This window comes from Platichthys flesus, chromosome 14 (assembly GCF_949316205.1).
Source record: "Platichthys flesus chromosome 14, fPlaFle2.1, whole genome shotgun sequence".
Classification (NCBI taxonomy): Eukaryota; Metazoa; Chordata; class Actinopteri; order Pleuronectiformes; family Pleuronectidae; genus Platichthys; species Platichthys flesus.
In genome coordinates, this window is record NC_084958.1 from 11,779,833 (window position 1) to 11,803,052 (window position 23,220).

The window sequence follows — 23,220 nt, forward strand, 5'->3', positions numbered from 1 at the left end:
GTCGTTTGTGATTCTAAGCAGGTGTGGAGCTTTAAATGTACAGTTTCTGCTGTAACTTTAACGGTCATACAAACGTAACACTATACAATGACAATATAACGTATTGTGGTCAATTATGAGGTTCTTTCATTTTGGTTTTCAGGAACTTTCCCCGTTAAGTCAGAAAAATTTGAATTTCAGGAGCATCATAGATTAATTATGACATGATGATGATGTAGGTTGACTCTATTGAAAGTCAGGTTGTGATAATGATCAACAGAAAACCCAACATTAGAGCACTTTTTAAAATCATACATACTGGGAATGGAGCTAGACTTTCCCATTTCAAAGATTCCTTCAAATGCGTCCTCCCATCCCCGAGATATAAAAGCTCCAGCAGGTGGATCCTTCCTGGCCTATCCTTTCCCAAGATTCATTGCACTAGAGGGACCAATGGCTTTTCAACAAGGTAATTGGCGCCGGCAAGGGACAAGTTGTTCAATGCATGAGCTCCACGCATCATCCCAACTGAACAGCTTCAGGACACGTTTCAGCACAAACAAGGGGCATTAAGACTTTCTCTATGGACCTACCTGTTATCTAGACAACTAGACAACAGCAGTCAGGGTTGGACGAGCTAATGACACCGATCACTGAAATCCTCTGTAGACCAGATCGTGACATTTCAGTCCAGCCTTGTTGTTTATGTGGCCCCAGTAGGAGGCAGTCTTCACGGCCCCGGCATTGAAACACAGCTATAGATTGTATAAAAATAAGGTGTATCTGGTGTTTCTGGTTCAGCTGCACCGTGGGGGGCAGGTGGGTTTACAGTTGCTGTGTTGTAAAAGACGGCACTGGTGTGAAAATGATGTGTACACCTGTGTTTACATCACTGCTAAATGGAGCAGGGGCCATCTTTCTTTACAAAGATGGGAGGGACTAATGTGCACTAACATGAACCTGCGTACTGATCTGCTTTATACAACAAAGAACATGAACGACAATGACAACGTCACAACACAGAGGGAGACTGACTTTGTGACACTTTTTGATAAGGATGGAATGTATGTATAACATTCAACCTTTTTTTATGTAAATTCTTTGAAACTCAAACAAACTGGGCAAGAAGCAGGAAGAGAATTACTGATGAAACATTTGCTTCCACATTGATAGCAGTAACCCAGTGACATTCTTGACAAAGCTTTGCTGATGATTAGGAGGAATGTGCTCTCATGAGATGCAATCAGCAGTTGTCCACTAATTATGAAATCAAAACTGAGCACATCTCAGCCGACATGCCCAGCCCCTGTCAGTGCCACATGCCAGATATCAGCTCGTGTTCAGATACATCTACATCATCGGCATTGTTTCTGACTGTGATGACTGTGACTGGCTAAACCAGTCAAAGTCCTCCCGAAAGCCAGGCCAGGGTTACCTTTATGAGGTTTTTAAGTAATAAGAGGGGAAAGGAAAAAGGCAACATGAGTACTTTATTGTTCTGTCAATCACTAGTTGATCCTGAGTTCTGCAACCTATAATATCTTAAAATATGTTGAGACAAGCCCTGGTAACTTTACACGCTCAGCAGCAGTTATACAACTTACTCATGCATTCACTTGCATGAGGAAGCATTTGCTTTTATTGTGTTAACTATTCATAGCATGCACAGACACACACACACACACACACACACACACAAATACACACACACATACACACGCACACACACACACAAGTCATAAAGATCAGTGTGACCCTGCTCACAAACACCTCCAGAGGACAATAATGTTTTATTTGTTGTACTAAATGTACTTAAATAACAAAAAATTGAAGAATCATTAGTGAAGTAACAATAGTTCTGTAGTGGAAGTTTGATTGTTAATTAACAGTTGTATTTTTTCCCTGGAACAATTCTACATGCAAGTTTAAAAATTACATTCATTACCAATGCTTTCTTTCAGGCTTGTAGTTTTGTGAAGTTCAGAATGAGAACGTTTCATCAGGACAAATAAATACTTCATCTGAATCTCTGCTGCTCGGTTTTTATGTACAAACACAAACACACATGAAGAGACTGTGAATTCTAAGCTATAAGAGAAATGAGAAAAAGCCAAATATTAAAAGAAACCTTGTTATAAAGAGGTTTTTGAGTCAGAAACATTTCTGAGTATTCTCACTTTCTTACATTACACAAGAGTAGAACAACACATTTCAGTTTTTTATGAGGATTGAAAATGTAAATTCTGCCCCAGGTCGCTGAATCCTTTAATTTAAAATCATAAGACAAGGTCAAAGGTCAGCGCAGCACTCGAGCGCACGTGAGAGGGGGACGAGGGAGGGTGGTGAGAGGCAACATCTGGAACGACGGTGTGTGATCTAACAATCACCTGTGGTCTGACAGGGTGCACATCTGGACACTTCAAACCTGACGTACCTCTCAAAATGAGTAAAAACATCTCTATCATTAATGACTTTGGGCTGAGCTGCCATTCACATGAGCATAAACACAGGGATGGCGAGAAATAAGTGTGTTTCATAATAAGGAGATTTGATTTTCCAATAGATTCATTAACTGTGGTTTTATATGAATTACATTCTAACATGTCGATTATTTTTTCCAAACATGTTTTTATTCTTATAGACAGTACAACGCAACAAGTGAACTTCGGACTCACTTAATGTTTTTTTGCACTTTTCTTTCTCACAGGTTGGAACAATGACGAGGCACTTTTGCAAACCAGTTCTCACTGGGCTTTTGTCTTGAGTTGTGCGTCTGTGCTGTTGGCCACCAGCCATTAGTTGATGTCTATCAGTGCAGGCTGAGCAGGTTGCATGGAAGGAGAGGGACTCTCACGCCACGAGCCCATGGTCGCTGTTTCTGAATACCTGCATCACATTGTGTGTCTGAGCGTGAGTACTCGATTTTATCACCTCCTTAGGACCTTTACCCTAGCCTTTACTATATCATCTAGAGGCTTAACCCTGACATGAACGGAAACCTTATTGTAAGACAGAAGCGTAAAGAACTATTTGAGTGTGTGTGTGTGTGTGTCGGGGGGGGGGGTCTGTGTTCCTTTACTTATACACCTTTGTGAGGACAATTTAAACCTAGACCCCACAGAGTGAGGACACTTTTTGAAAGTGAGGACATTTTGGCCGGTCCTCACTTTTTTAGACTTGACTTAAGGATTAAGGTTAGAACTAGGTTAAGGGTTAGGCATGTAGTTTGGATGGGTTAGATAAGGTTGAGGGGCTAGGGAATGCAAAATACAGATGAGTGTGTAAAAACATGTGTGTGTGTGCGTGTGCAGCGGTGCTCTTTTCACACTTCCTGTACCTGACTGGTTGAGTTGGACTGTAAAGGTGGGAAAACTCCCGCCTCTCGCAGCTGATTGGCTGACCCGACGACAAGCAGCCAATCCTGTGAGTGGGCTGCAACCGCCTTCGTTTTCTCACCTGTGACTTGCAAATGATGGCTGAAAATCCCACACACACTTGAACACCTGAGAGAACTGACCAGAGAGGGGGGTCAGGATATGTGAGTGAGTGTGTGTGCATGTAAATTAGTTGGAATTGTTGCTTTGTCATCATGAGTCTCAAAAGCAGGAAGTTCTCACTGGACAGCTCTGTGTAAGTATGCATATTTAAGTGTCACATCCTTTACAATAACTAGACAGATGTTCTCATCTTTCAAAGCCGACCAATAATCCAGAGCCTCACTCTGAACACCAGGTGTTTGGTGTTTTCGTGTTACCTCTGCAGTGTTGTGTTTACCGGTTTTCTAAAGGGAAAGCATTCTCTGGAGATTCCTGCTGTTGCCCAGAGACAGCAGACCAGCCACAGGGCTAATGAGCTACTGTAAAATGTTCCTTTCGCATAAAGGGACTCTTCTTGATGAGAGAAGAATTGGATTCACAAACCAATGTGTAGTCAGTGATTCAACTTGTGTACTCTTCAGCCAACATCAGGGTCGACGCGTGGTTGATGCTGCACGAGAGAACGATTTTTGCGAGGATGCTCTGTGTGAGAAATTCCTTTTGTCTGTGAATCACCTGCGTTCATTCAGCGTTCACCTGAGGCAAAGAATGAAGATAATGAGTTTTTTTCTTGTGAACTGAGGTTCCCACCAGGGAGAACTCCATTTAATTGTTTTTGTGCGATGTCTTAAGCCTTTCTATGGTTGCCTCACTTGTCCCTTATCTCCTGATCCCTGAGGACAGATCTCAGAACGGAGGTGGACACTCTGGTGCGAGGAGAGGCAGCGGCAGGACATCGAGAAACAGCCAGAGTCTGGACGAGGCCCGACTGGAGATCGAGGAGATTAATCACAGCCTCCACTCCAGCATGTACGTCAAGTGAACTACAACCCTGCACACATCTCGGGGACAAGGAGATGGATTCAAAATGTTTATCTTATACCTTAAGATAACTTCCTTATCTCATTTGTGCATTTGACCTCCATGTGTAATCAGGACCATAGCAGAGGAGAGCCAGGAGCGCTCACAGGAGTTTATCAATCATGTAAGTGTTTTTTTCTCATCATGCTCCTTCCTGCATATTGCATCACAATTTCTTCGCCACACAGAGAATTAAAGTGACTATAATCAGGATCTACCCACTCATTTCTTAAAAGTCTTTTATATCTGTCTGTCAGTCTGTTTGTCAGTTGAATGCATATCTTGCAAAGCGTTGATCTTATGGGCTTTGTGCTGGATATGTGGATATGAGCAGTGTGCTTTCAGACTGTGGTCCGAGTTGAACGTGTCCTCTTCTAACTGCATAGCCTCAGGTCAAGATCTCTGCCAGATCATTTTGATCATTTGTTTGATTTTATCTCGGCATATCTGACTTTCACAAAAGTGCTGATCTCCGTCACGGCAACAACAACATTCGTAGAATCACTTCTTCTTTAGCATTTTGTCAGCAAGTGTTTATTCTGTTGCCGCAATTCTTTATATCGACCTGAGGGCAGAGCTTTTATCTTGACTTTTCTCCAAACCGTTTTTTCCAAACCGACACGTCAGCAAACATAAAGCAGGTTTCAGTTTCATTTCATAAAAAACATTGACTTTAAAATCCTCACTGCAGGTAAGTCAGGTAGGAGGAACACAACGTTGTCTAACTTCCCTCTGCACCATAGACTGTTTAATGTAACTTTGAGAGGAGCACTCACTAATGACAAGGAATAATTCTGAAGGGACTCTACGGGATTAACACAGACATAGAGAACAGCTCGTTCCAGACAGCCAGGTTATTGTTTTTATAATAACGATAATAACAGTGACAGTCGACCTGGAGCTCCACTGATCATTTACTATGTCATTACCTGCTCATCTCGCTGCTGAGCTTTTGCTCCAGGGGCCACTGCTCTAGTTGTGGTTTTTTGTTTTCATTCATTGATACTCCCCTGTATATCCCCACAGAAATACCTTAAAAGCTTCCACAAGCTGTTCCCAGATATCCCCGAGGGGGAGAACCTGACACACGGTAAGTTGAGCTGAGGTCCAGAGTCTGTTCCTCATTTCTTTATATTGATTTATTCACACTGTCCGCCCCCCCCCCCCCCCCCCCCCCTCCCCCACCGGACGTTCTTACTAACTGCCTCATACAGTGGCTAGTGGGATTGTCGAATAGTCTGCAGCGACCGTGACAATCATTGCATGTTGTGCCTGTGTGTGTGCGTGTGTGTGTGTGTGCGCGTGCGTGCGTGTGTGTGTGCGTGTGTGTGTTGCAGTGTTCACCTGTGCCTTGCAGAAGGAGGTGCTGTATCACGGAAAACTCTTTGTTTCCAAGAGCCACGTGTGTTTCTACTCATCCGTGCTGCTCAAAGACACCAAGGTAAAGTTCAATGGAAAGAGTGACGTCGGATCCACACTGATGAAGTGAATTCACTCCATCACCAGCAGCAGTGGTTCCCATCGGATTCAGCAGCACATCTCTGGCCTTATAAAGTCGACAAAGGTCAAAATAACAAGCTCTATCTCGGTTGTGTATTTGTTTCTCCTCGACACATTGCAGGTGGTGATTCCTACGTCCAGTGTCAGGGAGGTGAAGAAGCAGAAAGCAGCTTTGTCCATGCTGTCGATCCAAACTGCTGATGGAGAGAAGGTCAGGCTGCACCATTTTTCATCCCCCTTTCAATGCAGAGCACTGTGCACAGGCCAAACAACAGGGTGTACAGACTTCAACACACAAAGGATGTTGAGCTATCTACAGTAAAAAGAAAAAACGGTTTCACTGCACTAATGTAAAATAAAAAATGTGATGATAATACAATCAATTTAAACTTTAAATTGGTTATAAAAGAGAAAGCAAAAAAGGGTTAATGTCTACAAAAAGTTAAATTACACATCGTAATAACACATTGATATGTAAAATACACATCATATTGTAACAGCAGTCCTGAGGAGGTGTGTATTAAGATATGTTTGGAGGGTCCACAATGCAGTGCAGGCTCTCTGGTGTGTCTGGGGACAGGGCTCCACTGGGAGATGGATGAAAAAGGCTCCGTCGATGAGCACTGTTACTGTGCAGTTCATATTTCGGTTGGCGATCCAATACAAAGGGAATTTGCTGCTCTTAAAGCAGAATGGCCACATCATCAGGCTGTGGAGGTGCTCAGTGACATTGAGAAACCTCTTGGGTTTTTTTCTGCTTCGGTAGCACAGCGTGTATCTCCGGGGAATAATAATCGTAAAGCCTCCTTGAAACAGACGTCCTTCTCTGTTCTTGAACTCCTCACCCGCAGAACTCCAAATAGATCATTAGTGGGATTTAAAAAAAAGGTTTGGAAGAATCAGACATGTGGGCGCTTTTAATTGTGCTTTTCAAATTTCTATTGCATTATTATTATTTGTGATCTGTAGTGTTTTGTATGTGCTCTGCTTTATTTTGTTCATAGTTACACAACAGCTCATTTAGGGGCAGCACAAACCAGCTTAAACCCTAAATACTCACAGGGATGTATGTCTGTCCTGTTATATGAATAGTCGTTTTTCTAACCCTAATTAATAATAACAATAACAGTTCATTCAGCTTGATTCAAATCCGTCTTTTAGTTGTATTCTAGCCTACCAGTCAATAAAGTAAAGATGGGAACTGGATTGAATAGATTGGAACATTATCTTCAACTTCCTGCATTAAAAATGTCAACTTGTCAACACTTCAAACACTGAGACTTCATTGATCTAGTTTTCATTCCAGGTTGTTTATTCCAACTGTTTCCTCTCGTTTTCTCTCTCAGTACTCATTTGTGTCTTTGAGGAACCGTGAATTGTGCCTCACACTCCTGGAAAGCCTCTGCTCATATGCACAGGTAATGTAGCTGCTCCCCTAAATCTGCATGCAGGGAAACACAGGCTTTCCTCAAACAAAGGTCATGTTTCCCCATCGTGATTCTGTGTTTGTCTGAAGCAGGGAGAGGGTCCATACAGCAGCCATCACCTCTCCTCTCTAGAAAATTCAGCCGATCACGATGTGGTAGGATTTTGTTGCTCGTCCACCTTTCAAAGATGTCCATTGGTCTTGTTAAAGTGGAACAAACATGATTGCGTTTCGACCTCGTCTGCAGGTCTCCAGTTATTCCAGTATGGACGAGAGCCTGGATCGAGATCTGAGCCGAAGAAACAGCATCGATTATGACAACTTTTCTGAACAAGCCAGTGAAGGTGAGAGAAAGATGGAAGAGACAGTAACAACAAAAAGTGTGGAGCTGCTTAATCTCTGTCTTTCTGTCTTAAGTAACGACCTCAGTTCATTGAGCTTTTCTATTTGAAATAAAGACATTGAGAACTTTACCGCTAAGTTGAAATATGTCAACACGCTGAATGTCACACAACCACGTTTGTTTTACAGATGCAACGAGATGCAGATCCACTCCTCACAGAAGCCCTGTGAATAAAAACAACAGAGGTGTGTGTACACCCTCACACAAACTTTGTAATAGCTACTCAACTTAAACCCACGAGTCATGGAGTAAGGAGTCGTTATAGAATAACACGTTGATGATTTTTCTCTGTGGAGCAGCTGCATCGTGGATCTGGAGCGGCGTGGAGAAGGCGGCGTCATTGCTGTTCGTCAGACAAATGAGGAATCTCAGCGTTTTCTTCTACGTCTACTTTATGTTGTGAGTATTATGTCTGACAGGTGGAACTCCATCCCCTGTGGTTTGATGTAACTAAGGCATATTGATGCAAGTTCTGTAATTAAGAGAAGTCACTATTTTCACTTTGTATTAGCCTATAATAAAAACCAATAATGGAGTTACAACTTAAAAATTAAAAATTCAAGGAAAACAATGGGAACTAATTAAAAGCGATTGGTGGGCCACACAGTGTTAGAGCTCGAGTACAAAAATAACAATGAGGAAGAGAGTAAATACAAAAAATGAAAAAAAAACATTTATCACAATTATTTAAAGTGTTATAATCAGAACTGAATGAAAATTAAAGAAATAAAAATAACCTACCAGAGATGTCTTCAAGAGATATAAAAAGGATAAGAAGCTTCTTACCACGCAGAGATTGATCGTTTATATTTGTTCTTTGCTTTATATTTTTTCATTCTGTCCGGTACATTTAACAAACTATACTTGGAACAACCTCTCAGAAGAGTTTAGAACAGTAGAATCAACTAAACAAATAAAGTTATTAGACTTTACTTACAAACTTCACCTTAAATGAATTACTCATGATTAGTAATTATGTCAAAAGTGCAGAAAAGTATCCCATTAAACTGCTAAATGACTATGCTGTACTATTACTATATTACTACATACTAACTTACCATGAGTAATTCATTGAAGCTGTATTTTATTTGTGTAGTTGATTATAGTAATAGTACAGTATAGTAATTTGGCAGTTTAATGGGATACTTTCTGCATTACAAGTTGTCAAGGTATTTTTAGACCTTTTGACGTAAAGAATCTCATAACCTCTACCACACTGGTGTGTTAAGGCTCTTAACTGATGAAAGAAGGCCCCACAGGAATGGAAACACTGATCTTTAAAGAAAACCAAAAACAACAAGCACTTGAGGTCTGACGTTCAGACGACAATCACGTCAGCATCTGTGGCCAGGTCTCGGGATCTATTACAAAGTAAATTCTATAAGAACAGAGTGGGAGGCTCTAAAGAGTTAATCTCGAGGTCACACCACACTGCAGAGCTGCCCATTATGGTATGTGGACTTTCTGGCTTGTCTGGAAGCTCTCATGGAAACAAATAATCTCTGAGATGTGCTCAAAGTCAGCGATCACACGATGTTTGATATTCAGATAGAATAGAATAGATTCTGATGGTATCTTATTGTTGGGAAAGAACAGTATGTACCTGTCTCAGACCGCGTGTTTGAATCCTGCTGCCCAAAAACTCATTAAGGACATTATTATTATTATTATTATTATTATTATTTTGTATGTGTGTGTTTGTAGAATTGTGCTGCTGCTGCTGGCGTCTGGCTACATGTCGCTGAAGATCTTAGCGCTGGAGGAGCAGCTGATCTACTTGGGAGTCCAGACTGAGCTGTCTCTGCACCACAGAGAGTGAGTAGCCACACAAACATGAAGAAGAGAGAAGAGGAAGTCTGCTGGGGATCGGTCAGGCGGAAGAAAAGTGAGAGACTTAAACCGGTTTTAAAACCATTAGCCGCAGCACAGTAAACAAAAGACAACTGATAACATTCCTGCAGTCACACCCACTAAAGACGTTCCGGCTCTTAATACTGTACAGTATGTGATATTTCCCTGCAGATCCATCCCAACCAAACACAATTACGTTGGGGATTTTTTTTTCTATTTTGTGGTGTTCTGGATCTGAGCATTTCCGCCCCCTCTTCTTATTTTGCAGGTACCAGGAGACGTAGCCTGTGGCTGAGGATTGATTCTTCCAGGAAATCGTGCAATGTGCCACTGGGTTCAGAGCCCACCCTGAGCCCTGTCTAGACACACTCCCCAAAGCATCTTAACAGTGAGACTCCGTCCCTGTGATACACACATCTTGTCCATAAATGTACTGTTATGGCACATATTGCCTACCTTACTGTAGATATTTAAACTCCTGTACTTACACCATGTTATGCAGAGAGGATTTGTTATGATTCAGATCTAAAACAGAAGCGGGGCTCGCCTGCTCTGAACCATAACGACTCGTCATGTTTGATTCCCGGCCGGTGAACAGCTGAGCTCAGCTTGCAGAGGCTGCGGTTTGACCGTCGTGTTCTCGAATCAACACAACCGACAAACAGACGCTCATCAAGAAGGAAAAAAAAGCACTTTTGTTGTTTGGTTGATTTTAACTCCATTCAATATTTTGAATTTTCTCACTGTGTCATTTAACAACTGCAGGCTCTAGTGTGGAATGACTGTTAATGACAGCAATCAGCCAGCAGAGGGCAGTCACTTCCATTAAAAGTTGATTGGTACATGAGCTACAATGACGATTTCGTTTGCATTTCAGAGTTTCAAGCTCAAGAAATATTATATGCGCTTTAAAAGTTTTACTACATACAGTTGCAATCAGAAATATTCAACCCCCCCCAAAGATTTTAAGGATTTATCAATTAAAGTAGACAGAATCTTGTTCTTTGATCAAGATTCTGCTTCGGATGCCTTCTTTATGAGTTGAGTGATAAAGAAAATCAACACGGAAAATGCATGATGTAGTATTTGCGTGTAGCAGTATATTTTGTTAAGATAGCCATGTCACAATTATTCAACCCCTATATAATATTGTTGTTTTTAAAGCTGTCTGACAGTTTTTTTTGTCCTAAAGTTGAGTTGAAACATTATTTAGCCTTTGGGAACTCTATACTGATCCTTCATTTGCTTCAGCTGTGATGCATATATAAACCCCACCCATGAAGGTATTCAAGGTGAGTTGCAATCATGGGAAAGACAAAGGAGCTTACACAAAAGCTGAGAGAGGAGATTATTTCATCACACCTGAAAGGCCTTGGGTAGAAGAAGAATTCCCCAAAAAATGATATTCCAAGAGACACAATTGGGAACATTATAAGGAAGTTTACAACTGATGGAGCAGCTTCAAACATGCCTGGCCATGGAAGAAAGTCCAGCATTTCATCAAGGACCCTCAGCAACTTAGTCCGAACAACTCAGATAAATCCCTGTGTGACTGCAAGACACCTACAGGATGACCTGATGAAGGCTGGTACAAGTGCTGCAGTGGCAACTAAAAGACATGCACTGAATAAAAAAGGACTTAATGGCCGGCTCCAAGACGCACTCAGCTCTTGACCACAAGCAACATCAAAAGTCGACTAGAATATGCCAGGAGGAATTTGGATAAGCCTACAGAGTTTTGGGTGACAGTTCTATGGACTGATGAAACCAAACTGGAACTGTTTGGACGTATGGACCAGCGGTATGTCTGGCGTGTGAAAGGACAGGCTTATGACCAGAAGAATACCATCCCCACAGTCCAGCATGGAGGTTGGTCAAAGATGATGTTGGGCTGTTTTTCTGCGGCAGGAACTAGCAATCTTTATTGTGTACATGGCATCATGGATTCACAGAAATACCAGGCCATTTTAAAGAGGAATGTGATTCCTTCTGTTGACAAATTGAACCTTGGTGATCGTTGGACTTTCCAGCAAGACAATGATCCAAAGTAAAATCTCCAAGTCCACCAAAGCTTGGTTGAGAAAAAGATCCTGGAAAGTCCTGGAGTTGCATTCACAGTCACCAGATTCAAATTTGATTGAAAATCTTTGGTGGGATTTAAAGAAGGCAGTTGCAGCATGGAAGCCATCAAACATCACTGATCTAGAGGCTTTTGCACTTGAAAAATGGGCAAAGATTACAATCGAGAGGTGTAGGAAGCTTGTCCGCACTTACCGAAAACATTTTTTAGAAGTTATAAGAGCTAGAGGATGCGCCACAATGTACTGAAGCTGGGGGGTTGAATAATACTGCACATGCACGTGTTGAAAGAGTTACATTTTTCATTTGAACTTCAAAGTTAAGTCAACTTCTGTTGTCAAAATAACTAAAATACGCATCAATAAATATCTTTTGTTTGATGTTTTTTTTGTCATTTATTGTCATTATCTGTCATCCACATCACTATAATGTCTATTGAGGTGAGGGGGTTGAATATTTCTGATTGCAACTGTACCTAATTGCGTATCATTCATGTAAATAAATAGTTGCTATTTAGTTCTTATTCTCTATATTTGATGAAAGCATTGGTTTTGATGTCATCTGTAATAATATATGCATATTTTCACAACTTTCTCCAGATATAAAAAAGAAATTTGAAGACTGTATGAGCCATACAGTGCCTGCATTACATCATCCAATGGAAATACTTTGTGTGATTGAATGTATTATCAATAAGCCAGAGTCAGTGCGGTCATGTCATACAAGCGTTTCATTCTGTCCATAAAATCTTCTTAACAATACCAATGTCTTGCATTTGTTTTTAAAATCAACACTTCATATTTTTGTACATAAGTGATTTTTTTTATTATTTTGTTGTCCATAAAAAGGTCAAGATTCAGTCCCATGAATTAATTTCATTACATTATATTCTTAGTTCAAAAAAGCAACATAAAATTACAAATAATACAAAGAATAGAATAGGTAAGTACAGTAACCATATAAACAGCCCACTATTATGGTCTAACCCCCCCCCCCCCTATTGCCCACCCGCCCTGCTCAAACTCTAGCACAAAACTCATAACAATACATCAGTTAGTATCAGCAATTTAAAAAATTCAAATAAACGTCCCGTGTTTTTGTCTTTTAAAGCGCTTCAATGTTCATATGCTATGAGTTCAGCTTTCCCCCTCACACAGAGTACACAACAGAGATAACGTCCCACCCTTTCATTTGCTCGGCAAAACACAATAAACATGCATACAGTTTTTCACTGCTTCACACCCCAACCCCCCCATCAATTAACATTCAGGTCCAGAGGATACAATGTACGTCAACCATAGTGGTGCATCAGTAACATGGTCGGTCTTTCCACCCCGTTACTTTGAATCAAGCCCCATGAATGAAAAGTGGATCCAGTGGTTTCCCTGATAATACGACCTGTCCAGAATTCAAACTAAAAAACAACTAAGACCTACTTCTATTTTTTACAGAGAAAAGCGATGAGTCTCTCTAATTCTTCAGACAGCTCAGATCCCTGGTTCAAGATGGTAACAGATTTCCATTATTTACACTTCAGAGACACGAAAGCACAGGATGAGAATGGTGAGGTTCCCTGTTCGAAGTGATGACAGCAGGCGAGTGGCGTTTTGGTAACCTTACCCACCACTCACTAAGACCCACTTGTACTCCCAAAATGGAGTAATCAGATTAGTGCGAGTTCAGTACATGTTGCCTTTGACAAGACACAGCTACTGTCACTGAAAATGATGGGTCTCCTGTACAGCGCCCTCGTGTAGATCTAGTACGCGGTGCTGCCCTGCGACTATAAAACCAATTCTTTTTCTTTTTTCAGGCCAACACACGAGGCCTGTTTGGACTTAATCAAACGGGATGCTAGTATCCTTAACGCTGGCCTGTAGAAGACAGTCAATAATAATGAAGACACACAAACTTACATTTTATACCCTTATTACACTTTAGATGCTTTTTACAATAGTGCTGAACTTAAGACCTGCTTTTGCCATGCTTGATCTGATATATATAAATGTGTAAATATACTGTATATTACAGTACGTGTGTTTATGCGTGTAGTGTTTGAATATGTGTATAGATGTGTGTGTGTTTTTGTGTGTGTGTGTGTGTGTGTGTGGTGGAACCTGCACCACACTAACAGTGAGAGGCTCAAAAATGGCTTGTGTCAGACTTGAAGCCTGTTAACGTCCATAAGAGAGCTCCTACATTTAGGGCCACAGAGGTTAAAACAGAGCTGTAGTAGGCATGATGTCCCATCCTGGCACCCGATCTGAATCACATTTTTAGTCATAACATCAACAAGCATGGTTCTGAGACATGACAGTCCATGGCCCTACACTACGACAAACACGTTGGGATTAATTACATCAAGACAAACACGTTAGAAGAAAATGTGCTCAGGGGGCGAATGGGAACAGGAGGCGGTTGAACTCTGGTGATGAATGCTACTGGAACGAGACTCGGGAAAACAAAGTCTGCTGTAAGACTGCGAGTTAATCAGTATGATATGGATGAAGTATTATTATTCTGAAGTGAGCAGCGACCTGGTCTCGTTATACCTTAAAGGCCTCCAAATCCAACCCCAACATCAAGCTCCAAACAAGTCTGTTCTCACAGACGTCTCCGACAACCACACTTCAAACAGAAAGGAACAGCTCATCATCTAGGAAATATGCTCATGTTCTGTAGAGGGTTAGATGAGAAGATAGATAGATCTTTGTAAAGTCAAAAGAGATGTTCCGGTACCAGAATTGGAAATGCCTCGCATACTGCCGGGTCAGGTGTTTGCGAGTACACAAATCTATTTCTTCGAGCAATGATTCCTGGAAATCCCTTCTTCTTTACCGCTTCAAAACAGAAGTGATTTCCCACCAACAGCAGGAAAAATGGCGGAACATACCATATGCAAAGGGTGGCCCCAATGTTGCCAACGACAACTGCAGCTATGGGCATTTCAACAATGATAACGTCATCCCCTCTATACAGAGTTATGAATATAGCTGTTAAAATATGATATACGAGTCATTTCTTTTAAAATGAGATGGTGTCTGATCTGCACTTAGTATCGGCCGATATGCAAGGTCCAGGTATCAGAATCGATATCAAGGAGGATAAACTGGTATCAGAACATCTCTAACAGTAAATATGAAATTAGAGCTTGCCAATAGTTAGCTTAGCTTAGCATTAAGACGACCAACAAGGGGAAAACAAAGCCTGGTAGTGTCCACAGATTACAAACACCAGCACCTCTGTGGTTTTATGGCAGGTTATGTGCTCGGTCGCATGAATCTTCTCATCTAACTCTTAACAAAACAGCCAATAAGTGAACTTCCCTAAATGTCAACATTCACCTTTAACTCTGACGTACACCTGCTGCTAGTGATTTCAGCTGAGTCGGCCCAGACTTCAAACATCACACATCAGTAAACACTGAAAGACTTCTGCTCTCTGTTTAGAGCAAACTGATTTAATGTGACATTAAAATGACTTAGTTAGCCTTCACTTCTTATAAATGTTTCACTAACGGCTGAGAAACATCCACAATGCCATAGATATCCTTACCGATCAGTTTCCATTTCAACCACACCATCATTTCATATTCACGATAAGGTGGATAAGGGGGAGAAAAGCAACACAGGGAAATTTGAATAATTCACTTTGAGTTGCCGCTGCAGTTCTGACGACAGTGACTATAGCTACAGAACAGCCAGGAAATGAAATGGAGGCTGGCCGTTCTGCAATCTTCTCAGAGAGTCAGAAACGAGGGAGAGAAAAGTGTGAGACAACCGACAGCTGAACGTGCTACGACAGTATTCCAGACTCATCCCTGTGTATCCGCCAAGGGAAGGATGGACCCTCAAACCACACAAAAAGAGGAGGTTAGTGTTAGCTGGATAGCAACTTGGGAAATGCCCTGGCAGTCACATTAACAGAGGAGGAAGGGGTGGGGGCACCTGCTCGACCCGCGTTTGTCCACTGGAGCGAGAACCAGTCGAGCTGTGGAGGTATTCTTCATTCGTAAGTTTGCAAATAAAAAAAAAAGGAATAGAACAATTAATATTGATAAGTCTCCTCCACCTGGAGCTGTCCCAAGTTTTCAGGATGTCCACTTCTTTCAGCACGGCCCCGCGCTAACGCAGTCACACTCGCATTTTTCAGGTGTCACAGGTCCATGGAGATATGAATACACACTCAACACACGCTTCTCATGATGCATACATTCACTAACATGTCACACTTAAACATGACATCTGTGAGCCTTTTTGGACAAAGCACATTGTTCTTCCTTCTTAACTCACGGGTAAACACATTTTAAAGCTGCAATCCATTGTTTCCCCCCTCCCCCCCATGTTAAAAAGCTGTTTTATCTCAGTTCTTGTTTTTAGCATGTCCTCGACACTCCACTGTTCAGATAGATACAGCAAATGGTAGATAAAAAAAATTAAATTAAATAAAAACGCCCTCAACTTTAAAACAGGAAACAGAAGACAGGTTTTGTTGAAATATAACCTTAAGGTGTGCTGCTTCAAAGACACACAGATGTGGCAAAAATCACACATCCTTTTTAGGTCTACATGATGACGTCCTCTTTCTCACACTCACACAAACACAAACACACAGTCTCATTCACACAAACGCAGAGAGGCGGATGTTCATTTCTCAGGCATGCTGTGCAGCGAGGTCCTGGTTGATGAAGCGCCGTAGCCTCTCCAGGTACTGACTGTAAAGCTCAATGTCGTTGTGACCGGCTCCCTCCACCCAGAGGGGCTCCACCGCCTTGGGGCAGCGCTCGAACAGGGCGAGGCCGTGGGAGAAGTCGATGACCTCGTCCTCTGTACCGTGGATGATGAGCACTGGAGACGGGATCTTTGACACTTTCTCAATGCTGGTGGAGGAATTCAAACAGTGGTGGGCGTTAATGCAGAATTCAGGCATTAGAATTCAATTTTCCTACAACAATAACACATGAAGACAGTGTGGAGTTCAGGGAGATACAGTATAGTTACATTAGACCTAACACCTGTCTATTTAGAATCACTGTTTGACGAAATCACAAGCGCTAAGCACAGATCTGAAAGCTCCATAATACGTCCTCAATGCGTCTTGAGATATATATAGCTATAGAGTAATTTGCATACAACTCAGTTAAACAGTAAAACACTGCAAACTAACTTATCTGTCAGCTTTGTCTGTAACACATCAGAATTGGCATATTTGAATATATGTGGCCTTATGATTATGTTAAAATTGTTTAACTTGCAGCTGATACTTCATTTACAAGTTGTTTTGATAAATAAGTAGATCTTAACAAGTAGACCCCCCCCCCCCAGTCTAATTAAAAGTTTCTGATATTTCACAGAGAATCTGTTCACACTGAGATGGGAAGTTATGTTTTGATTTATCCAGTGAATGTAACACCTGACAAATCAAAGCATTTCATCACATTTGCAGCAAAACCCGGGGAAGGGTATCTGTTGCCATGGTAACAACTAACAGGATCCAAAAGCATTCTTGTAAACAAAGAGAGAAAGTGGAGAGAGAGCCGGATAATTTGCACTGAAAGACTTCAACGACATTCAGAGTTCTAGCAGCTGCTGTGCATTTATGAATATAATATTTTGACATTGGATCAAATTGGGCACCAGCAGAGAAGCGGATTATACCACAGTGAATTGTCACCATTTGAGTTTCCTGTAAACAGCATGTGAGTATTATAACTTCTTTTTTTTCTTAATAACATAGGAACTTACTTAGGGAAAGCATCAAAGCAGTAGGTTTTCTTGGTGTCGGGGAAAGCAACTCTCATACCGGACGTGAGAGGAGAGTGGAGGACCACGGCAGCACACTCGAAGCGTGAGGCCAGGTCCACCGTGGGCACTGTACCGATGCTCTGTCCGTACAGGATTATATTCTCAGGGCTGATGCCATACCTGAGGCACACACAAACAGACACACAAACATTTACACACACAGATTCATATTTGTCAGTAGTAAGCCTGTCAGTGCAACAACTGGGAACAAAAACCTGAGTTTCAGTAAAATAATTAAATACAAAGATTAAAAAGAGAGCATCATAAGCAAATTCAGTCAGTGCACATACACAAGATTATAAATTACGTTTTAATAGACTTTATAAGAGATTATCTTTAACAGTCAACACATTCTTTTGGTGGTATGATTAGAAAAGGTTGACTAAATCTTTTGCAGTCTGATTAAGTAAAAGCTGATTTTACAGCACAGCTGACGTGTGGCTTACATTTCATTTTTAAACAATTTTCATCTTAATCTCAAATTTATAACTCAACACTATCAGCTCCATGATACAATACAGGCAGACAAGAAGGACAATTTGTTATTCAACTGTGATTTTATTACTAATTTGGCATTTTTTACCCACCAGTCCAATCCTTAAAACAAACTGTGCACTTAAAGATTCTCCTTTACCCTACAATATATATTCTAGCGTGCTTGTTGGATGGAAAGTGTAAACAGAGTTTCTGCCAGCTTACCGGGAGCGGAGGGCATGCCAGGCGGCATCAATGTCAGCATAGAGGTTCTTCTCAGACGGCTTGCCAGTGCTAACACCGTAGCCTGAGTAATCATAGGAGAAGATGTTGCAATTGATGCGCGTGCCTAAGCCAATATAGAAGCTGCTCATCTGGCCCAGGTCTACTGCGTTACCGTGAGAAAACAGCACTGTAAACCTGAGAGACAAAGAAGGACGGGGACAGACAGAGGAGGGAAGCAGGCGGAGGTTGAGCAACAAAACTGCTGAACTGGAAAATCCTCAGCCGATGGGCATTATGGGATTTAATAGTATAATTGATAATAACATGTCTGTAGACCTGTTTAAGACACAAGCAAATCACAGTCAATGTGATTTGTGTGGAAGCATATTTAGTCTCAGTGAGTTCAGGGGAGCGTCTCTCACCTGGCGTTGGGGGCACAGCGAATGTACATGCATCCAACCCTGTTCCCTCGACTGGACCTGGTCAGGAATACATCCGTCACATCCAGCTCTCTCTGCGTATACTGGAACTCTGCTCTCTCAGTGAGATGCAACTTCCACCTGCCTTCGATCCCACTACCGCCGACGGGTGCTGCTGCTGCTGCTCCTCCTGCTGCTGCTGCTGCTGCTGGTGCTGGTGCTGCTCCTCCACCATCCCCACCACCTCCTCCTCTGTCCCCTCCACTACCAGTGCCCACCCGTGAACGTAGTCCTGGGGCTCCAAGAGATGCTGGAGGAGCCCCTGAGCTGGACCCAGTTCCAGTCCCAGAAACTGGATCTGGGTCAGGGAGAAGGGCATAGGTGGGCTCTGGAGGGAGGAAAGCCAGTTTGGCTGCAATGCGACTGGGGCAAGGGGGGCAGCAGAACAGGCAGCATAGCTCTCGTATGGACAAACCGTTCATCTTCTGGTAAAAAAAATGAGAAACGCAGTAATTAGGCGGCAGAATAACTGAGTAAGAACAGGACTTCACCATTATTTAACAGCAGGTCTCCCACTGTGTTTTCCAATCCAGTCCATGGAATTACTAAATTATAAGGAAATATAAAATTAGGCTTTTAATCCTTAGAGAAAATGTACGGTGACAGATATCACACAAAAAAATGTCACATATTTACAGAATGAGGCAAATCTTTAAACATCCATCTATAACTACATTTAACAAAACTAGGGTTGCATCTATACTAGATGGCTTGTCTGGACAGAGGTTTTAGTCTCTGTCCAGACCAGCCTTTTATCTTATTATCAGTAATCTTCATGCATACAAACACATCTGAAAAACCATATCACATGACCATATGTGTTACTGGTCATGTTCGTATCTGGGTTAACAGGAAGCATTTTTTTGTATTTGCGGTCTGTTGTAAAGTTTCAAACTAAAACTGTAGTGTTGACGCCAGATGTGAATATAGCAAAAGTAATGCACTTAAAAACTAGAACATAACTGTGGATATAGCAAAGATTAAAACTAAGTATTTGCTGGACTGTGTTTTGTCAATGAGGACATAGATGAGAACTGTTGTGGAATCGAAACTTGGGAGTCATTATATTGTATATTAAATGACATAATTTTGCGGGAGACCTTCAAACGTACAAGGGACATTCACCATCTTGTCTTATGTTCTAAAAAGAGATACATTTTGCATAGTGTTGGCAATTTGTCACCCTTATAGATAGCACCTTGTTTACATATCAGCTCAGTTGTTTACTACACAGAAATGTTGTAGTTCGGAGCCGGCAGTGTGCAGTCGGATAAATGTCTGTATTATCTAGTTCGGACATTTGCTTTCACACATACAGTACTTCAGGGTGAGTAATATATAAGTTCAGGGTTGCAGTGAATGTCTAGAAGCATCTTTTTTTCTGTCTGTAGTGCAGTGCACAACCCACGTCGGAGTAAGTATGCAGAGAAATTGGTGCCTCTCGCTGCAGGGCATTATTGTCTTCAATGCTAAGTGGCTAAGCTTTGTCCAAAAAGTCACAAGAGGAGTCAGATAATATAAACTGTTAAGGCCAAATTATTTAAAAAGATCAACAGCCTATCAGGACATTCTCAGGCGGTCATGCAGCACTCAGCGAACCAATCCTCTACAATGTAATATAATTGATCCATTTCACTCACTTACAGACATTCTGGATGTAGCACTAGCCTTTGGCCAAACCAGGCAAAAGAGATGAAATGCATGAGGATCTGCGGGTGTACCTCATCAGTTGACTAACAGCTCAATAACATCATAAGTACATTTTTGCAGAAATTTATCAGAGGAGAAGGTCAGAGCAAAACAGTTTTACTTAGCACGCCCTAACCCCTTTAACCAGTTTCCTCGTGGAAAACGAACGTACCTGGATTCAGAAATCCCCGGGTCTTGAAATGAGCTGGCACACAAAGGTGCCTAGGTCTTCAGGTGGAGTCACTGAGCCAGGTGGATCTTGATAAGAGAGAAAACATTTTGTGAATCATAATGACAACAACACACCAACGTAACACTCACGTAGGTATGACCACTTGGCCGGTCTGATCTTTTAATGTTGTTCTTCTTAGAGCTTTTGAGTGTTGATATGAAGTGACAGATGGTAAATTAAGAGGAACATGTTCTGGTTCTTGATCTTTAACATAGAGCATCTGGGACAAAGCAAAACTACATGGCAGGCTATGCAGATTGATTCAAAGATTATACACAACAGGGACACCGTCAAGGGGTGTTATTGTCATCCATGTAAATCCTATAGGCAAATAGCTTTTGTCTTAGTTGTAGTTGTTCACATTATCCGTGTACTGGACCTACTACAATGTCACGGCGGATTTAAAGGGATTCAGATGGCCAGATGTGATCATGGACACTGGTGACTAATTACAACACCCCCTCAACACAGAGAGCGATTGATGGGCTAATGTGGCTACATGGTTAACATCGATATTAACCTCGGCTGTTAGCCAGGGATGTTGGACATACAATGGGGGTATCAGCACGGCCACACACGCACGGACAACCGGTGAGGTGACTGATCGACATGTCGATGCGGTTGAAATGCTTGAGCCATCGTGCAGATGAATGACAGCGAAGATTCAGATATCATCTTCTTCTCGTTAGCGGGGCGACCAGCTAGCGGCGGCGGCTAGCTCGCTAGCACGTTAGCCTCAAAGCTAGCTACTTACCGATTCACGGTAGGTGGGCCGTCGGGCTGGTGCTGCTCTATAAGTCAACAGAAGCAGCGCAACACTCGGAAGATCCTTCTTGTGTCTTGACATGGATGTTTTTACACGTGTGAGCTGACAGCTGTCGGTGGCTAGCTAACCCGAATTCATGGCAACCAGATTCTATTTTTCTACTACAGTCAGACCCCCATCCGGAAGTGACGTAAGCACGTCTTCTTTTTCAAAATTGTGCTAGGGAAGATTTTATTTTCATCACATTTGAATATATCTATTGATATTTGACAAAGAAAAACACGAGGTGAAGCTGTAGCGTTCTGTTTTAATTAAAAAAATGTTTAAGTCTGCACAACATTTCAGGTTACGTCATTTATTGCTCTGATAGTGGTGAAAATTGAGACAATTCACCACCGTTAAACGTACACAAATTTACCCTGATATTTATACACATTTAAAGCAGTAGGCATGGTAGAAGTTCAGATTTATATATATATATATATACACATATATATACATATATGTGCATGTGTGTGTGGAGAAGGAGGTGGAGGTTAATGTTCACGCCAGCGTAAAGGTTTAAAAAACTGAACCAGTAGTAACAAAATCCTTTAGATTAAAAATGTAAAACAATGTTAATGCAGCAGTGTTTAAAATCTCAAGTAAATTGTAAGGTCCTGTATTCGAAATGGTAACGTGCAGTACTACTGGTGAAAATCTACTTGTATCAAGAGTGAATGTACTCAACAGAATTCACCTTTGATGGTGTATTGTTAAACATATAAACTATATTGATAATGTCATAGCACTGTAAAAAAAATACTATTTTTATAATTTGGTATCAAGATCTGATCGTTTACCGAAAGAGCATTTGTGCTTTTTTTTAAATCTTAAAATATATTTTGTAACAGATTTAAGTGTTTTTCTAACTCAACTGTAGACAACAGTAATGTAAAAGGGGAATATCTGATGCTTTAAGTTTGAGTCTCTATTACTTTCCTGAACATCATTAAACATGTATTTCAGTAATGTTTTATGGTTTAATAGTGTGTGTCTGTGTGTGTTTGAGAGAGAGAGAGAGAAAGAGAGAGAGAGAGCGAGAGAGAGAGAGAGAGAGAGAGGGGGGGGGGGCTGAGGGGAGCTCCATTCATCACTGATCCACTGCAGGACTGTGTTTCAGGGCTGGCTGTGAGTTATGGGCCCCTGCTGTCACCATGCCTGCTCTGCCTTGGACATTTCACCTCGCCACTGTAAATTCAAAAAAGGGGGATTACATTTTGCTGACTCCTGATTTCCCAGCCGTAGCTTGACCAAGTGCAGACAGATGAGCGGCTCCTCTGGCAGAAGACTTCATTCAGTCCGCAACTGAGCTGCAGGATCTGGGGATTTTTGTGTGTGTGTGTGTGTGTGTGCAGGCTCCTATAAACAAGGCTGCCTGGGAGGAGAACACGCAATCTGGATCACAGCATCACCCGATAGATTCCTCTCTATACATCTCACCCACGGACTTTTCCCTCTCAGCACACGCACACACAATAAAAAAAAAGGAAAAAAATAACACAAAAAAAACGTTTGGACTGGGCGTTTTTTGACGTGAACGGTAAACCAGTGATGCTCCGGCGACGCGCAGCAAGGACCGGGAGGAGACAGGTGAGGTGCGGCTGAGGAGCTGCTCCTTCAGAGAGGCTCCGGATACGGACACCCGAGGGATCCATCGCCCCGCTTTTCTCCACAGAGACGAAGACAGGCGACCGGAGAGGGCGAGTTGGCGACTGGCACCTGCCCCAGCCTCCCCATACCTGGCCATCTGGTGCGGTGAGTGTGCCAAACGGTGAGATTGAGAGACGGATCTATGTGAGCGGGGTGGGTGGTGGAGGGGATGAACAGGTATACAGCATGTGCGCATTTTTCTTTTTATTACCGCCAACACCAGC

General features: G+C 41.9%; 3 protein-coding genes across 4 annotated transcripts in view; 2 read left to right on the top strand and 1 right to left on the bottom strand.

Annotated features, from left to right (window-relative positions):
• The first annotated feature begins 2,802 nt into the window (after positions 1-2,802).
• Positions 2,803-9,957, top strand: LOC133968407 (GRAM domain-containing protein 2B-like). Of its 2 annotated transcripts, none has more exons than XM_062404404.1 (13): positions 2,803-2,889; positions 4,200-4,325; positions 4,452-4,500; positions 5,403-5,466; positions 5,714-5,817; positions 5,998-6,087; positions 7,223-7,294; positions 7,396-7,458; positions 7,550-7,646; positions 7,834-7,890; positions 8,005-8,104; positions 9,410-9,520; positions 9,825-9,957. In XM_062404404.1, coding segments are annotated over exons 2-13 (825 nt in total). In that variant the 5' UTR covers positions 2,803-2,889; positions 4,200-4,323; the 3' UTR covers positions 9,841-9,957. The 2 variants fall into 2 exon arrangements, with proteins under 2 accessions (XP_062260388.1, XP_062260387.1); XM_062404403.1 differs by lacking the exon at positions 2,803-2,889 and adding an exon at positions 3,457-3,609.
• A 3,768-nt stretch (positions 9,958-13,725) lies between these two features.
• On the bottom strand, positions 13,726-21,474 carry LOC133968406 (alpha/beta hydrolase domain-containing protein 17A-like). Its single transcript, XM_062404402.1, has 6 exons — positions 21,293-21,474; positions 20,479-20,564; positions 18,561-19,042; positions 18,139-18,333; positions 17,380-17,559; positions 13,726-16,514 (listed from the first exon to the last, which is right to left on the bottom strand). Exons 3-6 carry the CDS (start codon positions 19,037-19,039, stop codon positions 16,289-16,291), a joined length of 1,080 nt encoding a protein of 359 aa, XP_062260386.1. The 5' UTR covers positions 19,040-19,042; positions 20,479-20,564; positions 21,293-21,474; the 3' UTR covers positions 13,726-16,288.
• A 1,033-nt stretch (positions 21,475-22,507) lies between these two features.
• LOC133968889 (semaphorin-6B-like) overlaps positions 22,508-23,220 on the top strand; it is a 28,286-nt gene continuing 27,573 nt past the window's right edge. The window contains exon 1 of the mRNA XM_062405132.1: positions 22,508-23,101. The gene's annotated coding sequence lies outside the window, so the exon portion shown is untranslated. The remainder of the gene's footprint in view (positions 23,102-23,220) is intronic.